The sequence below is a fragment of the Sciurus vulgaris genome (assembly GCF_902686455.1).
Source record: "Sciurus vulgaris genome assembly, chromosome: 14".
NCBI classification, from domain to species: Eukaryota; Metazoa; Chordata; class Mammalia; order Rodentia; family Sciuridae; genus Sciurus; species Sciurus vulgaris.
The window spans coordinates 76,518,173-76,539,841 of record NC_136475.1 but is presented as its reverse complement, the minus strand read 5'-3'; the positions used below and the strand labels follow the sequence as shown (position 1 = coordinate 76,539,841).

At 44.4% G+C, this 21,669-nt stretch overlaps 1 protein-coding gene across 1 annotated transcript in view; it reads left to right on the top strand.

The window, feature by feature from the left end:
• The window catches only part of PLB1 (phospholipase B1), a 138,197-nt gene that overhangs the window by 23,781 nt on the left and 92,747 nt on the right, over positions 1–21,669 (top strand). Inside the window, exons 3-10 of the mRNA XM_079110503.1 lie at positions 4,345–4,406; positions 5,631–5,703; positions 8,962–9,020; positions 14,222–14,262; positions 14,906–14,949; positions 17,935–18,025; positions 18,352–18,403; positions 20,080–20,166. Coding sequence (XP_078966629.1) covers positions 4,345–4,406; positions 5,631–5,703; positions 8,962–9,020; positions 14,222–14,262; positions 14,906–14,949; positions 17,935–18,025; positions 18,352–18,403; positions 20,080–20,166 — 509 coding nt within the window. The remainder of the gene's footprint in view (positions 1–4,344; positions 4,407–5,630; positions 5,704–8,961; positions 9,021–14,221; positions 14,263–14,905; positions 14,950–17,934; positions 18,026–18,351; positions 18,404–20,079; positions 20,167–21,669) is intronic.

Here is a 21,669-nt window from a genome sequence, read left to right as displayed (position 1 = left end):
TAATCTCTGGGCTACTTGTCAAGTGACCATTGACAACCTCAATGTCATCTTTGACCATTTCTCCATCTCTTTTGTACTTTCTATTCCTCATTTTCTCTCTTCCTGAGGACTTTTTACTTGTCAGTGACCCCACAGATGCAAGGCTGTCAGGCCATGTCTCTTCACTCAACTATGAGTGCTGAGCCACTGCCACACGGGCCTTCTCAGTGGCCCTCCTGTCAGGCTGGTTGAATTTCATTCTATTGGCCTGAGCCAGCCCAGGAGCAGGGGAACAGACATTCCCAGAAGAGCTAACCTCAACCATGATTATGTCCTCCCTGTTTTCAAGATAGTCTGAGAGTGAATCTGAGTCACAATCAGGTTTAACATGCATCACTTCCATGAAACGTTTCTTCTTAGGACGGCTCATATCACATTGGATCCCTTTGTTCACTTGGATCGTAGTTCTCTCTTTTTGATCATAGCCATGTAAAAAATGCGATTTGGGGGAAGGCATATCATTTTTTTCCTCATATGGTAATTCATTGTACGTTTCAATGTTATCTTCCTCTTCATAAAATTCTGCGTCTTCCTCAGAACCAGAAATCAAAGGTCCTATTTGCTGTGACTTCTCACTACACATAATACTGGAATTGAATGGTTCATCGACTTTGGAATTAGCCCTCTCAAGGTCGTAGTTATCATAATCCCCCCATGTCGACTCTGGGCACATTCCTCCTGATTTTGATTTACCATGCACTTCATTGTTGGCCTCCTTGAGTGGATATGTGTCCAGACACACTTTATCCTTACAAACTTTAGGCTCCACGCATCCTAATTGATGTTGGGTCTCAGTTGCCTTAACACCCGGTTGGATTACTATAATAACTTTCCTGCACTGGGCCAACTGTGTGGGCGAGGGGCAATGGTTCTTTGGGGAGCCTGGCTCTCTTTTCTCCTTACTAAGGTTCTCCTGGGCACCTATCTCGTCTCTGGCTTTATTGGTAGTTGGCAGGATTTGGTGGTCAGTCCCACATCTATTCTCTTTTTGACCTAAGTTCATCCCCACACCTGCACCTGACTTCATATCTTCCTCTTCCACTTGAAGGTGCTGCTCCCGCAGCCTTGTACCTCTTTGCTCATCTGTGTTTGTGATGCCCTCACCCTCAGGAAGGTGGCAGAGCAAACCCTGACTCTCACAGGAATGCTGGGAAATAACATCTGGCTGGACTTTCTCTGGCACATTTTCATAGGCCAGGTCATATAAACGGATGCTTTCCTTAAAAGCCTTCCAGAATGCTCCTTCTGGGGATCCACTGCCCCTTTCTACTCTCACTTTCTTTTCCTCAGAGGCAGAGGTAATATGTGTGTTTGAATTCAGAGTGTGATCAGGTCTCATACCATGGAGCAATCTCTCTGGAGCCATAGATAAAGCCTCATCAGTTTTTCTAGGAATGTTTTTGGTGTCTGTGTCAACAGAAGGGATACTGGTCATAATGCCTATGTCATGTCTGATGGCTTGTGTATGGGTGTCTTGATTTGTGTATGTGCTTCTAGCCTGCTCAGAACCAGTTTGATTCTCTGTTGTTTGATTTCTTCCTCCAAAGCCATTACAGGGTTGGATCTGAGCTATATGGCAGGACATCGGGACTACAGGTCTCTGGTCATACCCTGTAGTCAAGGGATACTGCGGCACTGGAAAGGCAGGATAGCCACTCAGAGTCGATGAATAAGGAAAACACAGACTTCCATTTCTGAAAGCTGTCCCAGGAACACAGAAAGGATTTTGGACGACAGGATTCTGGAACCAAGGATTAATCAATGATGATAAAGGAATGTAAAAAGGCTGGGGGTTGTTACTTGCAGTATAGGCATTCTGGTCCGAAGGGTTCATTTTCAAAGTTTAAAGATAGGTCTTCAGGCATGGACAACCACAAACAGTTCAAGCTGTTCCGTGGAACTCCAGGAAGCTGAAGTACCTGGACTCTCCTTCAACATTATGTTGGCTATTCTGGGTCTTTTGCCTTACAAGTATGCTTTAGAATCAGTTTGTTGATATCCATGAAGGTTTCTGCATTTTCAATAGGTTGTTAAAATAAATACATAAATAAATAAGAAGTATTTCATAGCACCTGAAAATTCTATGGAATCCAAGTTGTAGTTCCATTAATAAAGTTAATTTACTTACATATTGTCCATACTGCTTTCGCAATACAGTAGTAGAGCCTGTTAGTTATAACAGAGGCTCTACGGTCTACCAAACCTAAAATATGGACTAGCTGGTCTCTATAGACAGAATTTGCCAGCCACGGTCTAGGCCTTGGGCACAGGGCTTGCACTTAGCTTGTTAGTTGCAAGCAGGACCCGTGGAGCTAAATGAGCCAGACTCCATTGCTAGCTCTATTGCCTTTAAAATGCCACTTAACTTTCTGGGCCTCACTGTCCTATCCGTAAGATGGGGATAATGGTATTTATCTCAGAGCTGTTGTGAAGATTTAAGTGAATTGTTTTGTGCAAGTGCTTAGAACAGTGCCTGCACAGAGAGTTCTGTGTGAAAGTGATGGCTGCCATTTGCATTTTTATCCTGGCTTGGAAAAAATATTACCAAAATAGCCTCAAATCTCTGCCCTGCTACCTCGTCTACCCTGCTCCTCCCAGAGGGATGATCCTCTGGAAATATACCTTAAAGTCATCTCTTCAAAGACCAGTCAGGGCTCTCAGTCGCTCCTGGGCTAGCCTGGCATCTGTGGTTCCACAGCCCAGTCCTGGTCTGTCTGTGCAGCCCTGTCTACCCTGCCCACCCTTCCCTGTGCTGCAGTGACAAACCCAGGGTTCCAGCTTTTTCTGAACTTGTCCACACCATTATACTTTCCCATCATGGGGCTCTTTCTGCCCAGAAAGCTTGCTTCTGGGAATTTCAAAAGGATCACTGAGATCTGGAGACAGGTTTCAGCCATTGTTCCTTGGGTAAGCTTCCATGGGGAAGAAGGGCCTGACCTCACAGTAGGCAGAAAATGGAAATGTACTGCCTCTCCTCATGAAATACTAGATAAATTATTTTCAGGGTCAAACGGTGAAGCTGCAGAAGACGGCTGGAGTGGAAAAGAAATCAAGCCCTGTCCCCCAAGTCAATGCTTCCCGGGGGCATCGTGTAATGCCCTTTGGCTGTTCTTTTCTGGTATCCCTTATAAGGGGCGTACACTGGCTGCAGAACCAGGTAGGGAGAAGTCAGAGCAGATCAGAAGTGTTGATCAAATATCAGGATCATCCGTGTGTCATGTGGCAGTTGGAACAAACATCAAGGTTATGTAACATGAAAGATGCTCATAATATGACATTTAAGGGAAGCTGGCAAGGTCTGGAGCTGTAGCTCAGTGGTAGAGCGCTTGCTTAGCATGCGTGAGGCACTGGGTTTTATCCTCAGCACCGCATAAAAATAAATTAATAAAATAAAGGTCTTGTGTCCTTCTATAACTAAAAAGATTTTTTAAAAATTAAAAAAGTAAAAGAAGCTGACAGGATACAAAATTGTATGTGTATTGATTACAACTGAATGAAAAGTGTGTCTGTGGTCATGAGAATATGAACAAATGAAATCACATTTGAGAGTGAGAGTAAATGCATTGTTTTTTGTTTGATTTTTTTGTTTCTTTTATTTAGAGTGCTGTTAATTTTTCCATTTGCCTAGTTAAACTAAATGTTTTAAGGGGGAAAAACTTGGACACGTTAAAATGAGTCTAACTTATCATATGTAAATTCTACTTTGAAACGTAAAACTAAATTTTTACTTTTAGTCAAGTAAAAAGTTTAAAAAGACTGGTCGAAAGTGAGCTTGGACAAGAATCTTCCCCTTTTGCCTCACGTTCAACAAGACTATTTGACACAGCCCCTGTCCAGGTACTTAGTACAATTGTGTCTGCCAGAAATCCCACGGTTAGCTTTGCTAAGATCACATCACCCTTTGGACTATTCTGCAATGTCCTTTGCCTTCCCTGCTTTATCCTGGATCCCCAAACAATAACAGTTTGTCCAACACTATCTTCCTGGAAAGTTCTGCCTCTTGTTAAGTAATCAATAAAGCAATCTGTGATAATGTGGCTGTGCAGGATACAGTGTTATTGCTGACCCCTCTCAGATAACACCTTTGCATTTCAACTTGGGGATTCTGCCCTATAGGTCACATTAATGGAAGCACAGTGTCCTGTGATGGTAGGAGGAGTGGAACTGGGGTTTTCCTAATACGAAGGTCACAACTGAGCTGGGCACATGGATGGGGCTGGGAGGAAGGCATGAAAGACACAGGTTGGGTGGGAGTTAATTTCAGCTAAAATATCTGAACTACTTTTGCTTTTTTTTTTTTTTAAGGGACCACCCAAATCCATTCCTCTCCTGGAAAGAACACATTGGAAGGACAGCAATGGCCCAAGGTAAGGGCTATCCCAGGGAGGTGGATTCCTGCTGGTGGGCAAATCCAAGTCTGAAAGCAGGTTGAGCCCTCTCCTGGAGGTCTGGAGGGGATGGGCAAGATGAGGTGCTCCCCTAGGACAGTGGCTGCCTGGCAGGGTGTAAGCATCTCCTGGAATTTGGGGCTCATCATCCCAGACTGAGCGGGTGATTCCCAGAAGTGTCCACCAAGCCTTATAAATGGGCTTGTTATCTCTGTGAACCTTGAAGCAGATGTTGTGAGTTATCTGAAGGCATCTGGATGAGGTCTTCCCAGAACATCCATAAGATAAGACATGAGAGTAAATGCTGTATCTCTTACTGTAACCAAGAGAAATTCACTGTGTCCTCTTGTGGTCCTGAGATGTGGTCCAGCACTTGATTTACTGCAAACCTCCCCATCCGCCGTTGGAATAGTTCCCCTTCTACTGTTATTTTGGGGAGAAAATACACCATCTCCTTTCCCAAATTTTCTTGTTATTCTCTGAGGCAGAAGCTGCTCTGGATTTTTAACAGCACCTGTAGAGGCACAAGTGGTCTTCAGGACCTGAACACTGGTCACTGTGTCCCTTCTCTGCTCTCAGCAGTCCGTTTGTGCTTAGGATGTTCCAGTCTGATGGGACACAAGTGTCTTCCAGTTTTAAGTTCACCTCGTTTTCAGCAGCGAATAAACATAATGCCTCATATACTTGCTTTTGTGTAAATAATCACAATCGAATGGGGAAAGTAATGATACCTAGAAATAATTTTAAGAATTTTTAGTCTAGGTATACTGGATTTCTTAATTATTTCTTTTTCATTGTGGTAATGTATACAACATAACAGTTAATATTTTAATGATGAGTATACAATTCAGTGGCATTAAGCATACTCACATTCTTGTGCATCTGTCACCCCATCCATCTCCAGAACTTTTCCATCAGCCCAAGAATGAAATTTTATTCTCCTTCATCATCTGTCCCCTGCCCCCACCCCCTACTGTTCTAAGACATCCTTATATATCACCTGCTACAATCATTATCAGTAGACACTGTCTCCTTTCATCAGGAGAACCAGGTATGGAGTTAGAAAAATGTGACTCAGGGCAGTTGGTGCTTCTGGATTTTTGAACCTAGGTAGAACAAATACACGGTCATTTCTACACTAAGTGTTCAGAACCTGCAAAGCTTCCATACAAGGCAGCTGATATTTCAGATGCTTGATTTCAGCTGCAGACCCTGAAGAATTTGCCAATCCCGTGCAACCCAAAGAAGTCAGGATCAAACGTGTCTTCTAAATCAGGTATGTGCCCACTGGCCATGAGCAAGAAGACCCAGCATCTTCTCTTTGATGTAGCTAGCAGAGTCTCCAACCCTACTCTTCTTGTACTTTTTGGCCATTTAATTCCCCCTCTTGATCCTCAGTCCCTCACACAACCTCTATTTCCCCTCTCAGTCATTTCTATGGAGGGATAAAGCGCAACACACCACTCAGAGATCAAAACAACATGGTGCTGCAGTGCCTTGCTTGGATGGAATGACCTCCAGGATCTCACCTCCCTGTGGGTAGATAATGTCACCAGGGCCATGGGTTGAAGCTTTGTCATTCACGTGGCTTCTACATTTCTGTAATGGAACCACAGTGACCATTCTAGCCATTTTCCATTATAATGGGATAGCTTTGCCTAATACCTCAATGTTCTAAATGCTGCTTTTTTTAAAATTTATTTTTAGTTTTTTAATTAATTTTTTTTTATTTTTACAGACTGCATTTTGATTCATTGTACACAAATGGGGTACAACTTTTCATTTATATGGTTGTGCACAATGTAGATTCACATCATTCATGTACTCATACATATAATGTCTGTTTCATTCTACTATCTTTCCGTCCCTACCCCTCCCACCCCATTTTCCTCTACACAATTCTAAGTTCCTTCATTCTTCTCTTCCCTCACACCTCATTATATATTGTCATGCACTTATCAGAGAAAACATTTGGCCTTTGGTTTTTTGAGCTTGGCCTATTTCACTTAGCATAGTATTTTCCAACTTCATCCATTTACCAGCAAATGCCATAATTTTATTATTCTTTATGGTTGAGTAATATTCCATTGTGTATATATACCACAGTTTCTTTATCCATTCATCAATTGAAGGACATCTCAGTTGGTTCCACAATCTAGCTATTGTGAATTGAGCTGCTGTGAACATGGATGTGGCTGCATCACTGTAGTATGCTGATTTTAAGTCCTTTGGGTATAAACGGAGGAGTGGAATAGCTGGGTCAAATGGTGGGTTCATTCCAAGTTTTCTGAGGAATCTCTATATTGCTTTCCAGGGTGACTGCACCAATTTGCAACTCTACCATCAATGTATGAGTGTGCCTTTTTCCCTACATCCACACCAACACTTATTATTGCTTGTGTTCTTGATAATAGCCATTCTAATTGGAGTTAGGTGAAATCTTAGAGTGGTTTTAATTTGCATTTCTCTGATTACTAGGGATGATGAGTACTTTTTCATATATTTGTTGATCACCTGTATGTTTTCTTCTGTGAAGTGTCTGCCCAGTTCCTTAGCTCATTTATTGATTGGGTTCTTTGTATTTTTGGTATAAAGTTTTTAAAGTTCTTCATGAACTTTGGAGATTAGTGCTCTGTCTGAGGTGTGTGTGGAAAAGATTTTCTCCCACTCTGTAGGTTCTCTTTTCACATTATTGATTATTTCCTTTGCTGAGAAAAAGCTTTTTAGTTTAAATCTATCCCATTTATTGATTCTTGCTTCTATATCTTGTGCTATGGGGGTCTTGTTAAGGAAGTCTGGTCCTAAGCCAATGTGATGGAGATTTGGGCCTACTTTTTCTTCTATTTGGTGAAGGGTCTCAGGTCTAATTCCTAGATCCTTGATCCATTTTGAGTTGAATTTTGTACAGGGTGAGAGATAGAGTTTAAATTTCATTTCACTGCATATGGATTTCCAGTTTTGCCAGTACCATTTGTTGAAGAGGCTATCTTTCCTCTATGGTAAGTTTTTGGCACCTTTGTCTAGTATGAGATAACTGTACTTATGTGGGTATGTCTCCGTGTCTTCTATCCTGTACCATTGATCTACCTGTCTATTTTGGTGCCAATACCAGGCCATTTTTGTTACTATAGTAGAGTTTAAGGTAGGTATTGTGATGCCTCCTGATTCACTTTCCTTTTTAAGGATTGCTTTGGCTATTCTGGGTCTCTTATATTTCTGAACAAATTTCATGATTGCTTTCTCTATTTCTATGAGAAATATCATTGGGATTTTAATTGGAATTGCATTAAATCTGTATAGAGCCTTTGGAAGTATGGCCAATGAATGGTGCTCTTGAGCTGGTCTTCTCTGGCTTTACCATGTTAAATGGCTGCCTGTGTTTAATGGCTTTATGTGTACTTACACTGTGTTGCCTTGATCAGGGTTTCCAGTTAAGCTTGCTGTTCTTACTATTATACTATATTAAGATCTTAGGTAGAAAAATAAGCTGATATGCCTTTTAGGAAATAGCATCTTTAGGAGTTTACATTTAAATGCCCCTGTAATGGAAGCAGGAAGTTTGTGTCAGTGGTTTCTAGGGAGACAGTTTCTAAAAATGCTGGTCACTCAAGTGGGTTGAGGAGATTCCTGTGGGTATCATTTACATACAACTTGCATCTGTTCTTTCTGTGTGTTCACAGGCTTTGAGTACTGTTTTAGTCAGCTTTTTACTGCTGTGACTAAAACACTTGACCAGAATAATTGTAGAGGAGGAAAGTTTATGTGAAGGCTCACAGTTGTAGAGGTCTCAATCCATAGACAGCTGGCTCCATTCCTCAGGGCTCCAGGTGGGGCTGAACATGGTGGAAGAGTGTGGTGGAGGGAAGCAGCTCACATGATGATAAGGAAGCAGAGAGACTCCACTCTCCAGATACAAAATACATACCCAAAGGCACGTCCGCGTTGACCTCCTCCAGCCACACCCTGCCTGTCTTCATTTACCACTCAGTTAATCCCATCAGGGAATTAATTCATCAATTGGGTTAAAGCTTTCATAACCAAAACCTTTCTCCTCTTAACTTTCTTGCATTATCTCGCACATGAGCTTTTGGGGGACACTCACGCCTAAATCATAACTAGTACTATTCTCTGGCAATCTTCAAGCTAAAGTTAACCTTTGAATACTCAGGTGGTTTTAATTTTAATCTGTTATCTTCTTAGTAATGGTGGTACAGAAATACTAAGTGATGGGGTAGAGGGAAGTGAGAGGCAGACAGAAGACCAAGTGAGAGGGGAAAATGGGGACCAGGTATGACCTTCCATGGGGCACCTGCTTGGAGAACCCACATCCAGGTAATAGTAAAGTCAAAGAGAGCCTCTTTCCAACATCATTCCCAGTAACTGCATAGTCTTCAGTTTTCTAGTCCTAAGTCAATAGACTCAACCTCAGCAACTATGCAAGAGTTGTTAGATAAGGGTCTGCCCTACACACCCCATGGCCTACATTGTGGAGAATATAGATCTGACCTTGCCACATGGGTTCTTGTCTTCACAGTCCACTCTCTGAGGCCTTCAGACATTAAACTCGTGGCAGCCATTGGCAACCTGGAAATTGTGAGTATTTAAATTAACTTGGGGAAGGAGACAGAATTTGATACAAGTAGACTCTGAATGAGCTGCTGGTAATTAGGCAGAGTGTTCCACCTGGAGAGAGAGCATTACATGAGATGAAGATATCCTTAAATGCAGGAGGTTCTGAATTTATTCATAAATTTAACCAAACAAATGCTTACCTCTACATCAGCGAGCAGAAATTTTTGGAGCTTCTCAATTAAATCCATTGATAAATCAAGTATTGTACAGGATTTTAAAGCAACCTTTTATGCCTTCTATTTATATGATAAAGAAAATTCCTTGCATGTTTCATAAGTTAAAAATACATCAATCTTTATCAAATTAAAAAGGCTTTACTTATAATTAGGGTAAACATACACCCATAAAATTTATCATTTTGACCACTTTTAAGACTACAGTTTGGTGTGTTAAGTATATTCTCATTGCTGTGCCACCAACATCCAGAACTTTTTCATCTTGTAAAACTGAAACTCTCCACCCATTAAGCAAGAATTCATTCTCCCATTTCCCCGACCACTGGCAACCACCATTCCACTTGGCTTCTTTTGAGGTCAACTACTCTAGAAGACTCACATAAGTGGAATCAGACAGTATTTATCTTATGACTGTCTTATGCACTCAGCATAATGTCCTCATGTGCCAGAATCTCTTTCCTTCTTAATGATGAGTGGTATCCCATTGTATGACTCCACCGCATTTTGTTTATCTCTCATTCATCCATTGGTGGACATTTGGGTTGCTTCTACCTTCTGACTATTGTGGACAGTGCTGCTGTGAACGTGGGTGCACAAGTATCTGTTCGAGATCCTGTTCTCAATTCTTCAGGATATATATCCAGAAGTGGAATCACTAGATCACTTAGTACTTCTATTTTTAATTTTTTGAGGACCTGCCATGTTGTTTTTCACAGTGACTGCACTATTTCCCATCCCCACTGACAATGCACAGGCTTCCAATTTCTCCACATCCTTACCAATGCATATTTTCTGTTTTTGTGTTGGTGTCTATTTTTTTCACGGTAACCATCCTAATGGGTACGAGGTAGCATCACATGGTGGTTTTGATTGGCATTTCTCTAATAGTTATTAAGCATCCTTTCATGTGCTTGTTGCTCACAAATTCTAAGTACTGTATTTTATATGGTCAGGTAAGGGAGAAAGAAAGGGATGAGAGGAAAGAAAGGGATTGTGCAAAGAAAGGTACATTTAGAGAGAGGAAACCTAGAGAGCAGAGAAAATATCAGCCCCACCCCCGACACACCCACATTAGTATGGCTTCCCAAGTCCCACCTGCCCTGGTCTTTGCAGGGCTCAGCAGCTGATCAGTCACTTCCTTATCTGCTCTTTGCTCTGCTCCTGGGCCCTCTTATGCCTCCCAAGCCTGAAGCAGGATTCTGTCTTCTCTTTTCCAGTTCTTCCTCCCAACTCACCCTCTTGGTTTCTTCTCTGCCTCCTTCCCTGTCCCTGTGATACTTCCCTGCAACCTCAGCCTTTTCTTCCAGGCCCGACCCCAAGCCACCACTCCCTAGGCAGTGCCCACAGACCCAATGCCCCCAGAGATTCTGGGCCTGTCCCTCTACCTCATCTTCTTGAATAATCAACCTCTCTGAGACACTGAGCCCTGCTGGGTTTGGCTCCACTTATTTATGAAGGTCACCTCTGTATGAGCGCCGGGACAAGCTGCCCAGAGCCAGAAACTTCCCTTCTCTTTGGACAACTGAATGGTGTGAATATGGGGGTAGGTATAGCAGGCAGAAGGGTGAGGAGGTACCGTGTGTGGAGGTGGGGACATAACATCAGGAAATGGCGTTGGGCCAGCAGCATCTGGTGGCTGGATCTTCCCTATCCTCGCTGTATTCTTTCTATATCTGTGGGACCCTTGGTGTGTCCAGGGGGACAAAAGGGGAGACTCACCACTGGAACAGTGTGAAAGGAGAGATGGAAACCTGTGAGAAAAGAGGTCTCATGTCCTGGACAGCAAGTTGACTTTGCCACGCCTGTGTGTCTACTGCTGATGTTGACGCTACAGAGCCCAGCAGATGTGACCCACTCACTAGGACTCTGGATTCCTCCACCTTGGGCAGGGAAATCGCCACCCACTTAGGTTTCTAAAATGCAACTCCTCGTGGGTGATTCAGGCCTGACAGCTCCTGCTGTCACTCCCTCCCCTCCTCCCTGGGGGACCTACGGCAATGGAATGAAGCTCTGTCCAGGATGTTCTCCAGCCCCAGAATCATCAGGCCACCACCAGGCATCTCAGCCTTTGGGATCCAACCTGAAGTGAGGTCCCCTACAGGACTTCCTCTCTCTGCCCCTAGACAGGCGTGAACCCCGCTGGGTTTGAATGCTAAACAGGAAGGGAAAAACCGTGGAAGACAGTGAATTTAAAAAGAAAAAAAAAAAAAATCTATAATGCTGATGCTTTTACTTAGAGTTCCTGGAACTTTCTGTATCCAATGCCCAACCATTTATTTGGGACTAGAATCAGCACTTTCTTAATTGCTATAGACCCGCCCCCCCTTTTTTTTTCCACAAAATTTAAAAAATCAGATACGCAAATATTCATAAAATGTATTTCCAAATAATATTTGTGTTACATATTCACAAGGAGAAATAATAGGACCCATACAGTGTGAAAAAACAGCTCCATTCACACCTTATCCCTCTGCCTCATTTCACACACTCACTCTCTAACATACAGCAATACATGGGGACATAGGTGACGTATCGAAACTAGGATCATACGGCAATATCCTCTCTGTGATTGTTTTTCTAGTTAACTGTCATAGACATTTCCCATTTCTGTGCCAGGAAAAGGGGAAGTTACAATCCACGCTATTGAATCCTTGAGGGAAGAGCCTGAGTCTTACGTAGCTCTGTGTCCCTGACGTCACAGTACCTGTCCTAAGGACGAGGAATGAAGAGAGAAAGTGACTGGCGGTGGAGGAAAGGGAGCAGTAGGAGCTGGAGGGGGCTCACCAGCCCTCCCTCCAGTGACTTCCCACTGAGCTCCCACTCACCTCCTGGTCTTGTCCCTCTTGTTCTCTCTCCCTCCCTTCTCCTCCCTACTCCCCTTCACCACTACTGCCCCTCTGGGGACAAGATCTGCCCTCCATCAATTAATTATTCAAAGAAGCAAATTGGTGGACATACTGTGCTTTTAATTGAATCAGCTGCCAACTGAAATCAGATGTCAAATAGATGTTTGTTTTTCCAGCATCTCTTGAAAAATAAGACCTGGCAGCCGTGGGCCCACGTTCCCTTCAGCAACCATCAGCTTGAGCTGGTGGACAATGTCTTTCTGTGGCATCCAGTGTCCAACTTGCTCCAGCCCAGGGGCCTGTTCCCCTCACTGTCTAACCTGCCAGACTCTTTGTTTACAACCCCTGACTTGCATCAGGGGTTATGGTTTTTGTTTACCATGTCACCTCTCCCAGAAATATTGACCTTTCCAAGTCCCTCTTATTGAAAACAGGAATTCACCTCAGGCAGAGGACTTTTGTGATCAGTTGCCCTCCCTAGAGGACTCCAGAGTTGTGACCCAGTTCTGTGGCCTGGCTATTGACTAAGCCAGTGGGTAGGGTAGCTGGTCTCTGCAATGTGCCACAGCAGGCTGGGTGCTCACAGTGAGTATGTCACTGTCTTATCTGTCACTACTGCACCTGGTGTCTTGTCTTCCAGGAGTTTTGGGAGAGACAATGTATGTCAGAAACTGTGAAAATAACTAATAACAATAACTAGTATTTGCTGAGCACTTTTGTTTTAGTCAGATTTTTTGCTGCTGTGACTAAAGGATCTGACCAAATAATTGTAGAGAAGGAAAAGTTTATTTGGGGGTTCATGGTTTCAGAGGTCTCAATCCACAGACAGCAGGCTACATTCCTTAGGGCTCAAGGTGAGGCTGAACACCATGGTGGAAGAGTGTGGCAGAGAGAAGCAGCTCACATCATCAGGAAGCAGAGAGAGACTCTACTCTCCAGATATAAAATATATACCCATAGTCACGCCCCAATTCCCACCTCCTCCAGCCACACCCTAACATTTCAGTCACCACTGTTAATCCCTATCAGAGGACTGATTCGCTGATTGGGTTAAGACTCTCACAACCCATTTTTCCTCTGAACCTTCTTGCATTGTCTCACACATGAGCTTTTGGGGGACACCTCACATCCAAACCATAACATTCTGCCCCTGACCCCCAAAAGCTCACAACCATCTCACAATGCAAAATACATTTTGTCCATTTCCAAGAGTCCCCATAGTCAACAGTTCCAAGATTGCTCAAAGTTTAAGTCCAAAGTCTTTTCTGAGACTCAATCTCACATTGTGAGCTCCTGTAAAATTAAAAGCAATTTACAAGTATCCAATATATATTGGTGTAGAGTCAACATTTCTATTCACAAAATTAGAAGCATAGAAAGAGGGGATAGGACCAAAGCGAGACCAAAATCCAGCTTGGCAAACAAGTCCTGTAGCTTCACGTCCGGCCTCCGGGGCACATGGCATCCCGATGTTCTCTCCAAAGGGCTTGTGCAGCTACACCCGTGTCCTTATTTGTTGCAACCCAAGTGGCCTTTCTGTTGGCTTGTCTCTGCTCGCTTCCTGCAGCTTCCTCGCCCAACGTCCCCCGCATTTCTTAATCTCAGCATTTCTCAATCACTGCAGCTTCGGCTTCCTCCTCGCACCTCCACACTTTTGACTTCTCAGGGACTGCCAGCAACTCTACGTCCTGTGCACAGTTCCAAGCATCCTCAGAGCTTGTAAAGGATATGACCACCCTTGCGGGTGTGGGCTTGCTGTGGACTCATTCCCAGCCCTACAATTAGGACTTCTCCAACAGGGTGTGTCCTGTGCTGTCCAGCATTTTACCAAGGGGAAACTCAGAAACTTATTATGTTCAATCAGAAAGTATTTATTCAACAAATATTCAAATGTAATTTGACTTTATGATGCATTTAAATTTAAGCTCTGGGAAAAAATTCACCCCTCCTATTTCTCAGTGGCCTGGCAAGCATGCTGCTGAAGAAGCACCTTTCCCTTCATGCAGAATGAACAGGGGGAACTTGGTCCTTCTCTGGATCCAGAGGGTCCCTCTTACTGGCAGGAGGGGTGTTTTGACAGGCAGTATGGAGTCCCAGGAGAGGCCCTTGTTGGCTTGTTAACACCAAGTATCTTTTCCAGCCTCCAGACTCTAGGATGGTGGACCTGGAGATACATGAGAGGTACCTGTCTCGGAGCAGTGTGAGCGGAAAGGCATCCTGGATACACTCTGATCTAATCTTCTGGCTTGATTAATGGGGGAAACCAAGGCTGGAGAGTTTACAGACCTTGCTCAAGGCTCCCTGAGCAATAGGGCACAGACAGGGAACAGAACCAACCAGCCCAACCTTCCCAGGGCCTGCGAATCCAGGTGGTTCCTTTGGGTTATCAGGCAGAAGTGGGAAAGGCCTGACTGATGAACCCCTGCTGGGGTCAGAACCCAGTGCCTCATGCATGCTAGGCAATTGCTCTACCACTGAGCCACAGCCCTTGCCTGGAATTCCTGCTTCCTGTCACCAGGTCCCCTTGCTCTACTCTTGGGGAACCATGCAGGGATTGGACCAGATCATTTTACACTAGGGTCAATGTCCCCTTCTGCCTTTGAGCCAGATTAGAGAGCTGGGGAGGGGGTTCAGGGGGAGCTGTTTACTCCATTTTAGATGTTTTGTCACCTTTGAGGTGTGCCTCTGACTCCAGAAAGGACAATCCCAGAAGCAGAGCAAGGCCAGGCCAAAGCTTGTTATGAAATAGCCCCCAGCAGCCAGGGGAGAGGGCTGCACAGAGACAACTGTATTCTGACCCTTGCATGCCGGCTTCTGCTTGCAGGACTGAGGAAAGGCCACAGGAGACATGCATGGGAGTGATGACAGGTGAGTCCTGGTCTTCATGGCGAGATTTCAGATCGTACCCATCCCTCCTGACACTGCAGCAACTTTGTTAATAGAGAGGATGTTCTCCGTTGGCCACTTTATCACCAGAGGCTGGGGGAGGGGAAGCATTCTGGCAGATGAGCCTGGGTACGGACAGTGGCACTTCCTGAATGGAGGGGGTGAGAAATGTATCCAAGGTCTCCAGTCAGAAGCCAGGAGACATTGGGTTAAGATTGAAGGACGTGGGGCTGGGGATATAGCTCAGTTGGTAGAGTTCTTGCCTGTCGAGCACAAGGCCCTGGGTTCGATCCCCAGCACCACAAAAAAAAAAAAAAGATTGAAGGATGTGGGGGAGGGGCTGGGGTCCAGATGGGGTAACTGGACCAGAGTCCTGAGGCTCCTGCTCCCCAAGGGCTGGCCTCATGGCACTTCATCTGGGAAGATATCCTGGTTCACTCCTCCTGCCCAAGGGGATAGTCAGGTCTAATTTGGAGTCTACTTCATTTTGTGATATCTCCTCACTCGAGATACACATATAATCACTTGGGTTCAGGAAAGATGAAGGAAACAAAAGTCAATTGTAATCCCACTATTCAGAGAATTACTGTTAACATTTTGGCTTTTCTATAGACAAACGTGCTGATGAACATACTATCTATAAGCCGAGTTTTTTCTTTTAATATCAGAGGTCCCTTAAGACTCTATTGTCATCCTCAAGTCCCCAAGTTCTTTAACTCCTCCAAGTCCCTCAGGCTGGTGGGAAGTTAGAGTGTGCCGTGCCAGGTGCTTACACATCAGGAACAGGGAAAACCACCTTTCACTGCGTCATTAAAGTGAGGAGACTTAGAGGGTGACCCAAGAGCTCTGAAGAACTGATGCTTGGTGGAAAAAAGAACCAGTGAGTTCACCGACACAGGTGAGTCTGGCCAGTGGATTTATAGGCAGGACTATGAATTATTAGAATCCTAGAAGGGACAGGGATGGACAGGATACTGGCCCTCCTTCAGAACTCATGAGCCAATAGGGAAGGTTGAGCCCCACTGTCCAGCTCTCCTGTCACCCAATTGACAAGCCAAAGAATATTGGTGGTTGTGGTTGTAGGAGGGTCCCCTGGGAAAGAGTCAAAGCATTCTGAAAGAGGTGTCTCACTGACTCGGTGGCTGTCACAGTTGGGCGTAAGCCTGACCTTTAAGTGTTAAGAGAAAAGGAAGGAAGGGGTTTATTTGGGGACATCTGGGAAGATGGGATGCAATTTAGCTCCTGAAGTCACAAGTGTACCCATAGCTTTGCTTGACTTTTTGTTCTCTCTCCATTTTTTCTTTTTCATTCACTTTCTCTACCAAGTTGGATTGCCCTTCTCTAAGCTGGGTCAGGAATCCCAGCTGGATAGAGGAACAGCAGGGGGTGGTGGGAGGGCAGCTCTTGCATCAGAAGCCTCAGAGGCAGGCCTTACTGGAAGCTGCCAGTGATTCAAGCATACATAACCCTGGTTGCGGGGAGGGGTGCTGACCTGGCTGCAGGCTCAGTGGGCCAAGGAGCCCGCAGAAGGAGCAACCAGTCTTCCCAGGAGAAAGTGTTCAGGGACAGCCAGGCCTGTGTAGTGCAGAATTGGGGCTGGCGAGAGCCCAGCCCACCTGTCCTTCGAGCCCAGACCTTCAGAGCTCTCCGGGACCTTAGAGGTCTCCAAATCTAGCCTTGCCCTTTGCCCACATGGCCATTTTGCAGATGGGAAAACGGACTTTTTAAATGGGCTTTCCCAAATGATGTGCTTAGGAAGTGGCAGAGTCCCTGGGAGCCCAGGGGGTCGAGCCCCCACAGACTTCCCTTTGTTGTGACCCTACTGCCAGCAGGGATCCCTGAAAAAGGTGAGTGAGGCAGACCAGAAACACAACAGAGGAGACAAAACGACCAGCAAATTTATCTGAAAAGTTCTAAGGTCAAATTTGTTCACAAAGAGGAGATATGATGTAGATACCTTTAATTTGAGAAGCAATTCTCTTTCAAAGGCTTATCAGCACTTTCATTTTTTGTCGTTGATCCTTAGAGACAATCCTCATATGAAGGCTCGGTACACACACTCATACGGTCCCTGTTATCTCGAACTGGGCTCAGAGCTTTCTGATTTCCCACCACCCGTGGGCACAGGTTCCTTTTGCAAACTGGTTTGGGTTAAGGATGGGGAAAACGGAATCATATACGCGTCAGGTCAGGTATCGGTCCACAGTTACAAAGCAAGGGGCTGTCACCTGACTTCCAGCCCAGCCCTCTCGGCCCCTCCCTGCCTGCTGTTACAGAGTCAGCTGCCCTTATGGAGAGCCCCTTGCAAGCTGCCTTCTGTATCCTGCTCCCATGAAGCCCTGAGGCACTCCTGGATGGGGGCAAAAAGAAAGGGAGACAGGAAAGTGGGTGCAGACTTCTCCTCCATGACACTCTCCTCGCTCTGCCCTCTCCTCTCTCGGGAGCAAGACACAACCGCTCCTGACAGCCCTATTTTTAGCAGTCCCCTGGCTGTCAGCTCTGGGACGTGTTTTCTGTGTGTTCCCCAGAGCTTTCCCGCCCTGCTGTCACTCAGGAGGAGGGAGTGGGGCTGGCAGACAGCCCAGAGAGTTAAAAGCTTTGGCACCCCAAGGCTCCAGTTCAAATCCCAGCAGCCAACAGTAGCTGGAAGACCTTGGGTGGCTTGCTTGGTTTCTCTGTCTCAGTTTCCCTCTGCTAAGTTGGAAATCATGTTGCCATGAGTTTGTTACAGAGGATTGAACGAGAGATGTGTGAAAAACACATGCACCGGCCTGGCCCACGCTACACAGATATTCATTCCTAGCTCGGTTCTCTTCCAGGGCTACAGGGTGGCCCCACAGCCCAGGGCTGGGTGTGAAGGCTGTGCTTTGTAATAGGGTGACTCTGGCACCTCACTCTAGGGCTCCATAATCTTTAGCGGTGGACTTCAGCTGTCAGAGCCAGGCCACACACCAGTTGTCTCTTTAGTTCTTGCAGACATCATCAGACATTTCAGTCCTTCTGTTCTGACGCCCATGTGTCCTCCTAGAAAGAACATTGTCCTCCAAGACGGTGCCGAGTAAGTTCCTTTTCTCTCTCTCTCCAGGGTTGTGTATTCCTGCAGCTCTGAGGAGCACACTTGGGAGAATTTGGGGCACAGAAAGTCAAAGAGGCTTAAAAAATAGAGGTCATTATTAAGTCAAAGTCGACACCTCCCCAGTGCTGATCAGCCTGCGTGATGGGCCTAATTTTGAAAAGCAGGCAATGTCTGCCCTTCAGAAGCCAGGGGTCCAGCATGACCTCAGGCTCAAAGACTGGCTTCTGAGTTTGGGTGAGGACCCGGCTTCCACACCCTCAAAACAACATTTTCCTGATTTTTCTTTCTGGTCCCCTTCCTCTGCACAGAGACCTGTGGACTCAGGCTAAGGAACTGGTGAGACGCTTAAAAGAGAATCCGGTAAGAGTCCATCTAACTCTGATGTGGTGGAGCTGTCTCTGTCTGCCACAAGGCAATCAGACCAATCACAGGAGTAATCCCAGCCCTGGCTCCAGCTTGCCATGAGCACAGCAGCGGGTGTGGCCTGGGCTCTTCGAAGGCACCCTTTCTACCCTGACTCTCTGAAGGTCACTAGAAACAGGGCTACCTCCCATGTTCAGATCGGATTTCTGTGTGGTGCTGCCGAAAGTCAGCAGATGACTTCTCACAGGGAGTGAGGCTGGCTTGAGTTCAGATCCTGAACTTTCCACCTGTAGGTGCTGGGTAAGGCACTTGAGCTCCCTAAGCCTCGGTTTCCTTGCTTATGAAAAGGGGGTAATAAAAAAGCCGGAGGCATAGGGTTTACAGAGGATTAAATGAGGTAGTGGATGTCCCTGCACAGAGTCAATGCTCAATAAAAGTCCATAGTTGTCACTGTCATTACCATGTGATTGCTCAAAAACTTATCGTAAGTTTGTAATAAGCATTCTCTGATCTTTTGTGCTGCCCTTTTGGGTAAGTATCAAATCAAGACAAACCAGCTTGGTACAAGCACTGAGCCTGAATTCCTGGAGCCAAGGGAAGCTGTTGTCTCAGCCAGCAACATATATGTTAGAGTTCAGGAATTAAAGTGGAGGTTACTCCAAGACATGCAGGAAAAGAGCTCGATTCAGGAGCTATGCCACAGACTCAGCTTCCTACTGAGAGTTGATTTCCAGAATTTCCATAATAATGAGGATGAGGATGATGATGATGATAATAATAGGATTTTCTGCATAATTGCTGGGAGGTTCTAAATTCGACCTTATAATTTTACAGACGAGGAAACTGAACTTTCAAGAAGTCATGTGACCAGTTCAAGTTCACATAGCTAGTTAGAGATAAGCTCTACAGCATCTAATTCACAGTCTGATGTTCTTCGAATACACCATGCTGCCTCTGAAAAAACAAAAGTTTCATTTTTCTTATACAAGTAACACAGTCATTAAAGAAAAATCAGAAAAAAGATAAACAAAGAGAAAATATATAAATATAAAATATAAAAAATATTAAAACAAATATAAAAAAATATAAACAAAGAGAATACTCAAAGATAATTACTGTTCATAACTTGGCATATATTCCTTTCTACATTTTTTCTAAAGATACCTATATATCTTTATACATTTTATAAAACAGGGATATTACTAGATGTATATGGCTTTTTAGCCTATGGTTCTCAATATATTTTTTTCCATGACAATAATTACATTTTCCAGCATCGTTTTAATTGCAACATAGTGTTTCACCTTATGAGTGTTCCATAATTTACACAGAAATCCCTTATCTTAGACATTTATTTGTTTCTGGTGTTTCATTCTTATGCACAAGGAATTATCGTAGCTAAATCTTTTTTGTGTCCTTGTTTCTTTAAAATGCATTTTGGAAATGGAATTATTTGATCAAAAGGTATGCCCTTCTAAAAAGTTTTTGATGTTTTGCGAAATTGCCTTCTAGAAGAGTTATACCACTTGAGACTCCCATTGTAACTTCTTTTGATGAAAACATTCCATGAATATGATTGTAAGAGGGTGAGTGCATGAAATTGGAAGACATGAAAAGAAAGTTTTTTGGCTTCTGGTCTTATCACTCTCTCTTTTTATGCAATTGCTCTTTAGAAACTTAACTTTCAACATGACTGGAAACTCATCAATGTGTTCTTCAGAAATACAAGCCAGTGTTACCTGTGTCCCTTTGCTCAACAGGTAAACAGCAGACTGGGAGGCTGAGGGATTGCAAGTGGTGGGGGGAGTGGGGAATGAGCCAAATCTGCCTGATCCCTACCTGGAAATAGGGGCTGAGGCCACCTAGGGTGGATAGATGGCTGAGTGGCTGAGCGGATGGACAGATGCTTAAGGAAACATGTATGGACAGGTATTTTGTGTTTGCATTTTTATCCAGTTTTTTTCCCCCCTTTATTGTGATAACATACGGGAAACTCAAAGTTGATCATCTTACCATTCTTAGGTGTACAGTTTGTGGTTTAAATACAGTCATAATGTGCATTCCTAACTATCACAGGGGACAGGTGTTTTTGACCTACCATCTCTCATATCAGGAAAGGAAATTAAGACATAGATAAGCTGAGTCAATGATCATTCTGCAGCTAAGGAAAATCCCAACCTCCTGATTGGTTTAAAATAATTTTGCCTTTTTTTTTTTTTTTTTTTTTTTGGCAGTGCTGGGAATTGAACTCAGGGTCTTACACATTTTGCTGTTCTTAAGTCTAATTTCACATAAGTACTAACTTTAGGAAATGAAGCAGGGTGTTGTCACCCCTGGCTATGAGTGCTAGTGGTGATGGGAGAGTTGCTATTCACCAAGGTCAATTGCATACTGTACCTGTATTCCTCAAGCACATCTCAGGTATCATCTTTCCCTCAGTAGTTGTCAAAACGTGCTCTGCAGAATCCCTGGGGACCCTGGAGGTGCCTCTGGGGGCAGAGGTTGACCAGGTGGGTTTCAAGTCCCACCTGTCTTCAGAGTCGCTCTGCCTTTACTTGTCTCATTGAAAGTTCATATGAGAACAAGAGTGAGTTTTACAATTCAGAATAATTTTTTTTTGGTACCAGGTATTGAACCCAGGGGCACTTAACCACTGAGCCATACCCCAGCCCTTTTTTATGTTTTATTTAGAGACAGGGTCTTGCTAAGTTGCTTGGGGTCTGGCTAAGTTGCTGAGGCTGGCTTTGAACTCATGATCCTCCTGCCTCAGCCTCCCAAACCACTGGGATTAGAGGTGTGTGCCACTGTGCTCAACTGACAAGAAATGTTAAAGTACTGTCCAGTCCTAGGACCTGGAATTCTCTTCCCCTGAGAACTCTGGGCTCTTTGAATGAGGATGAGATAAGGAATTGTGCCCCCACTTGTTATTTAGGGGTTTCTTAAGACCAAAGCCCTAAGAGAGTGGCATCAGGGACCAGTCACTAGGCAGTTGTGATGTCTTGTCTTCAGAGGTAAATGGTAATCTGACTCGCAGCAGTGCACAGGATGCTTTTAGATTCTAGATGCTTGTCTACTGTGCTCTCGTTCAAGTCTAGTTTTATTAATGAGTAATATACAAAATCAGAAGAGGAAAAAAAAAACCTATGACATGGTGAGAAAACACAAACACACATTCATTGCAAATGCCACTAGAAACAGGTGGCAGCATTTTGGAGGATGCACTGGCAGTGTGATTCAAGAGACCTAAAACATTCTTATCTTTG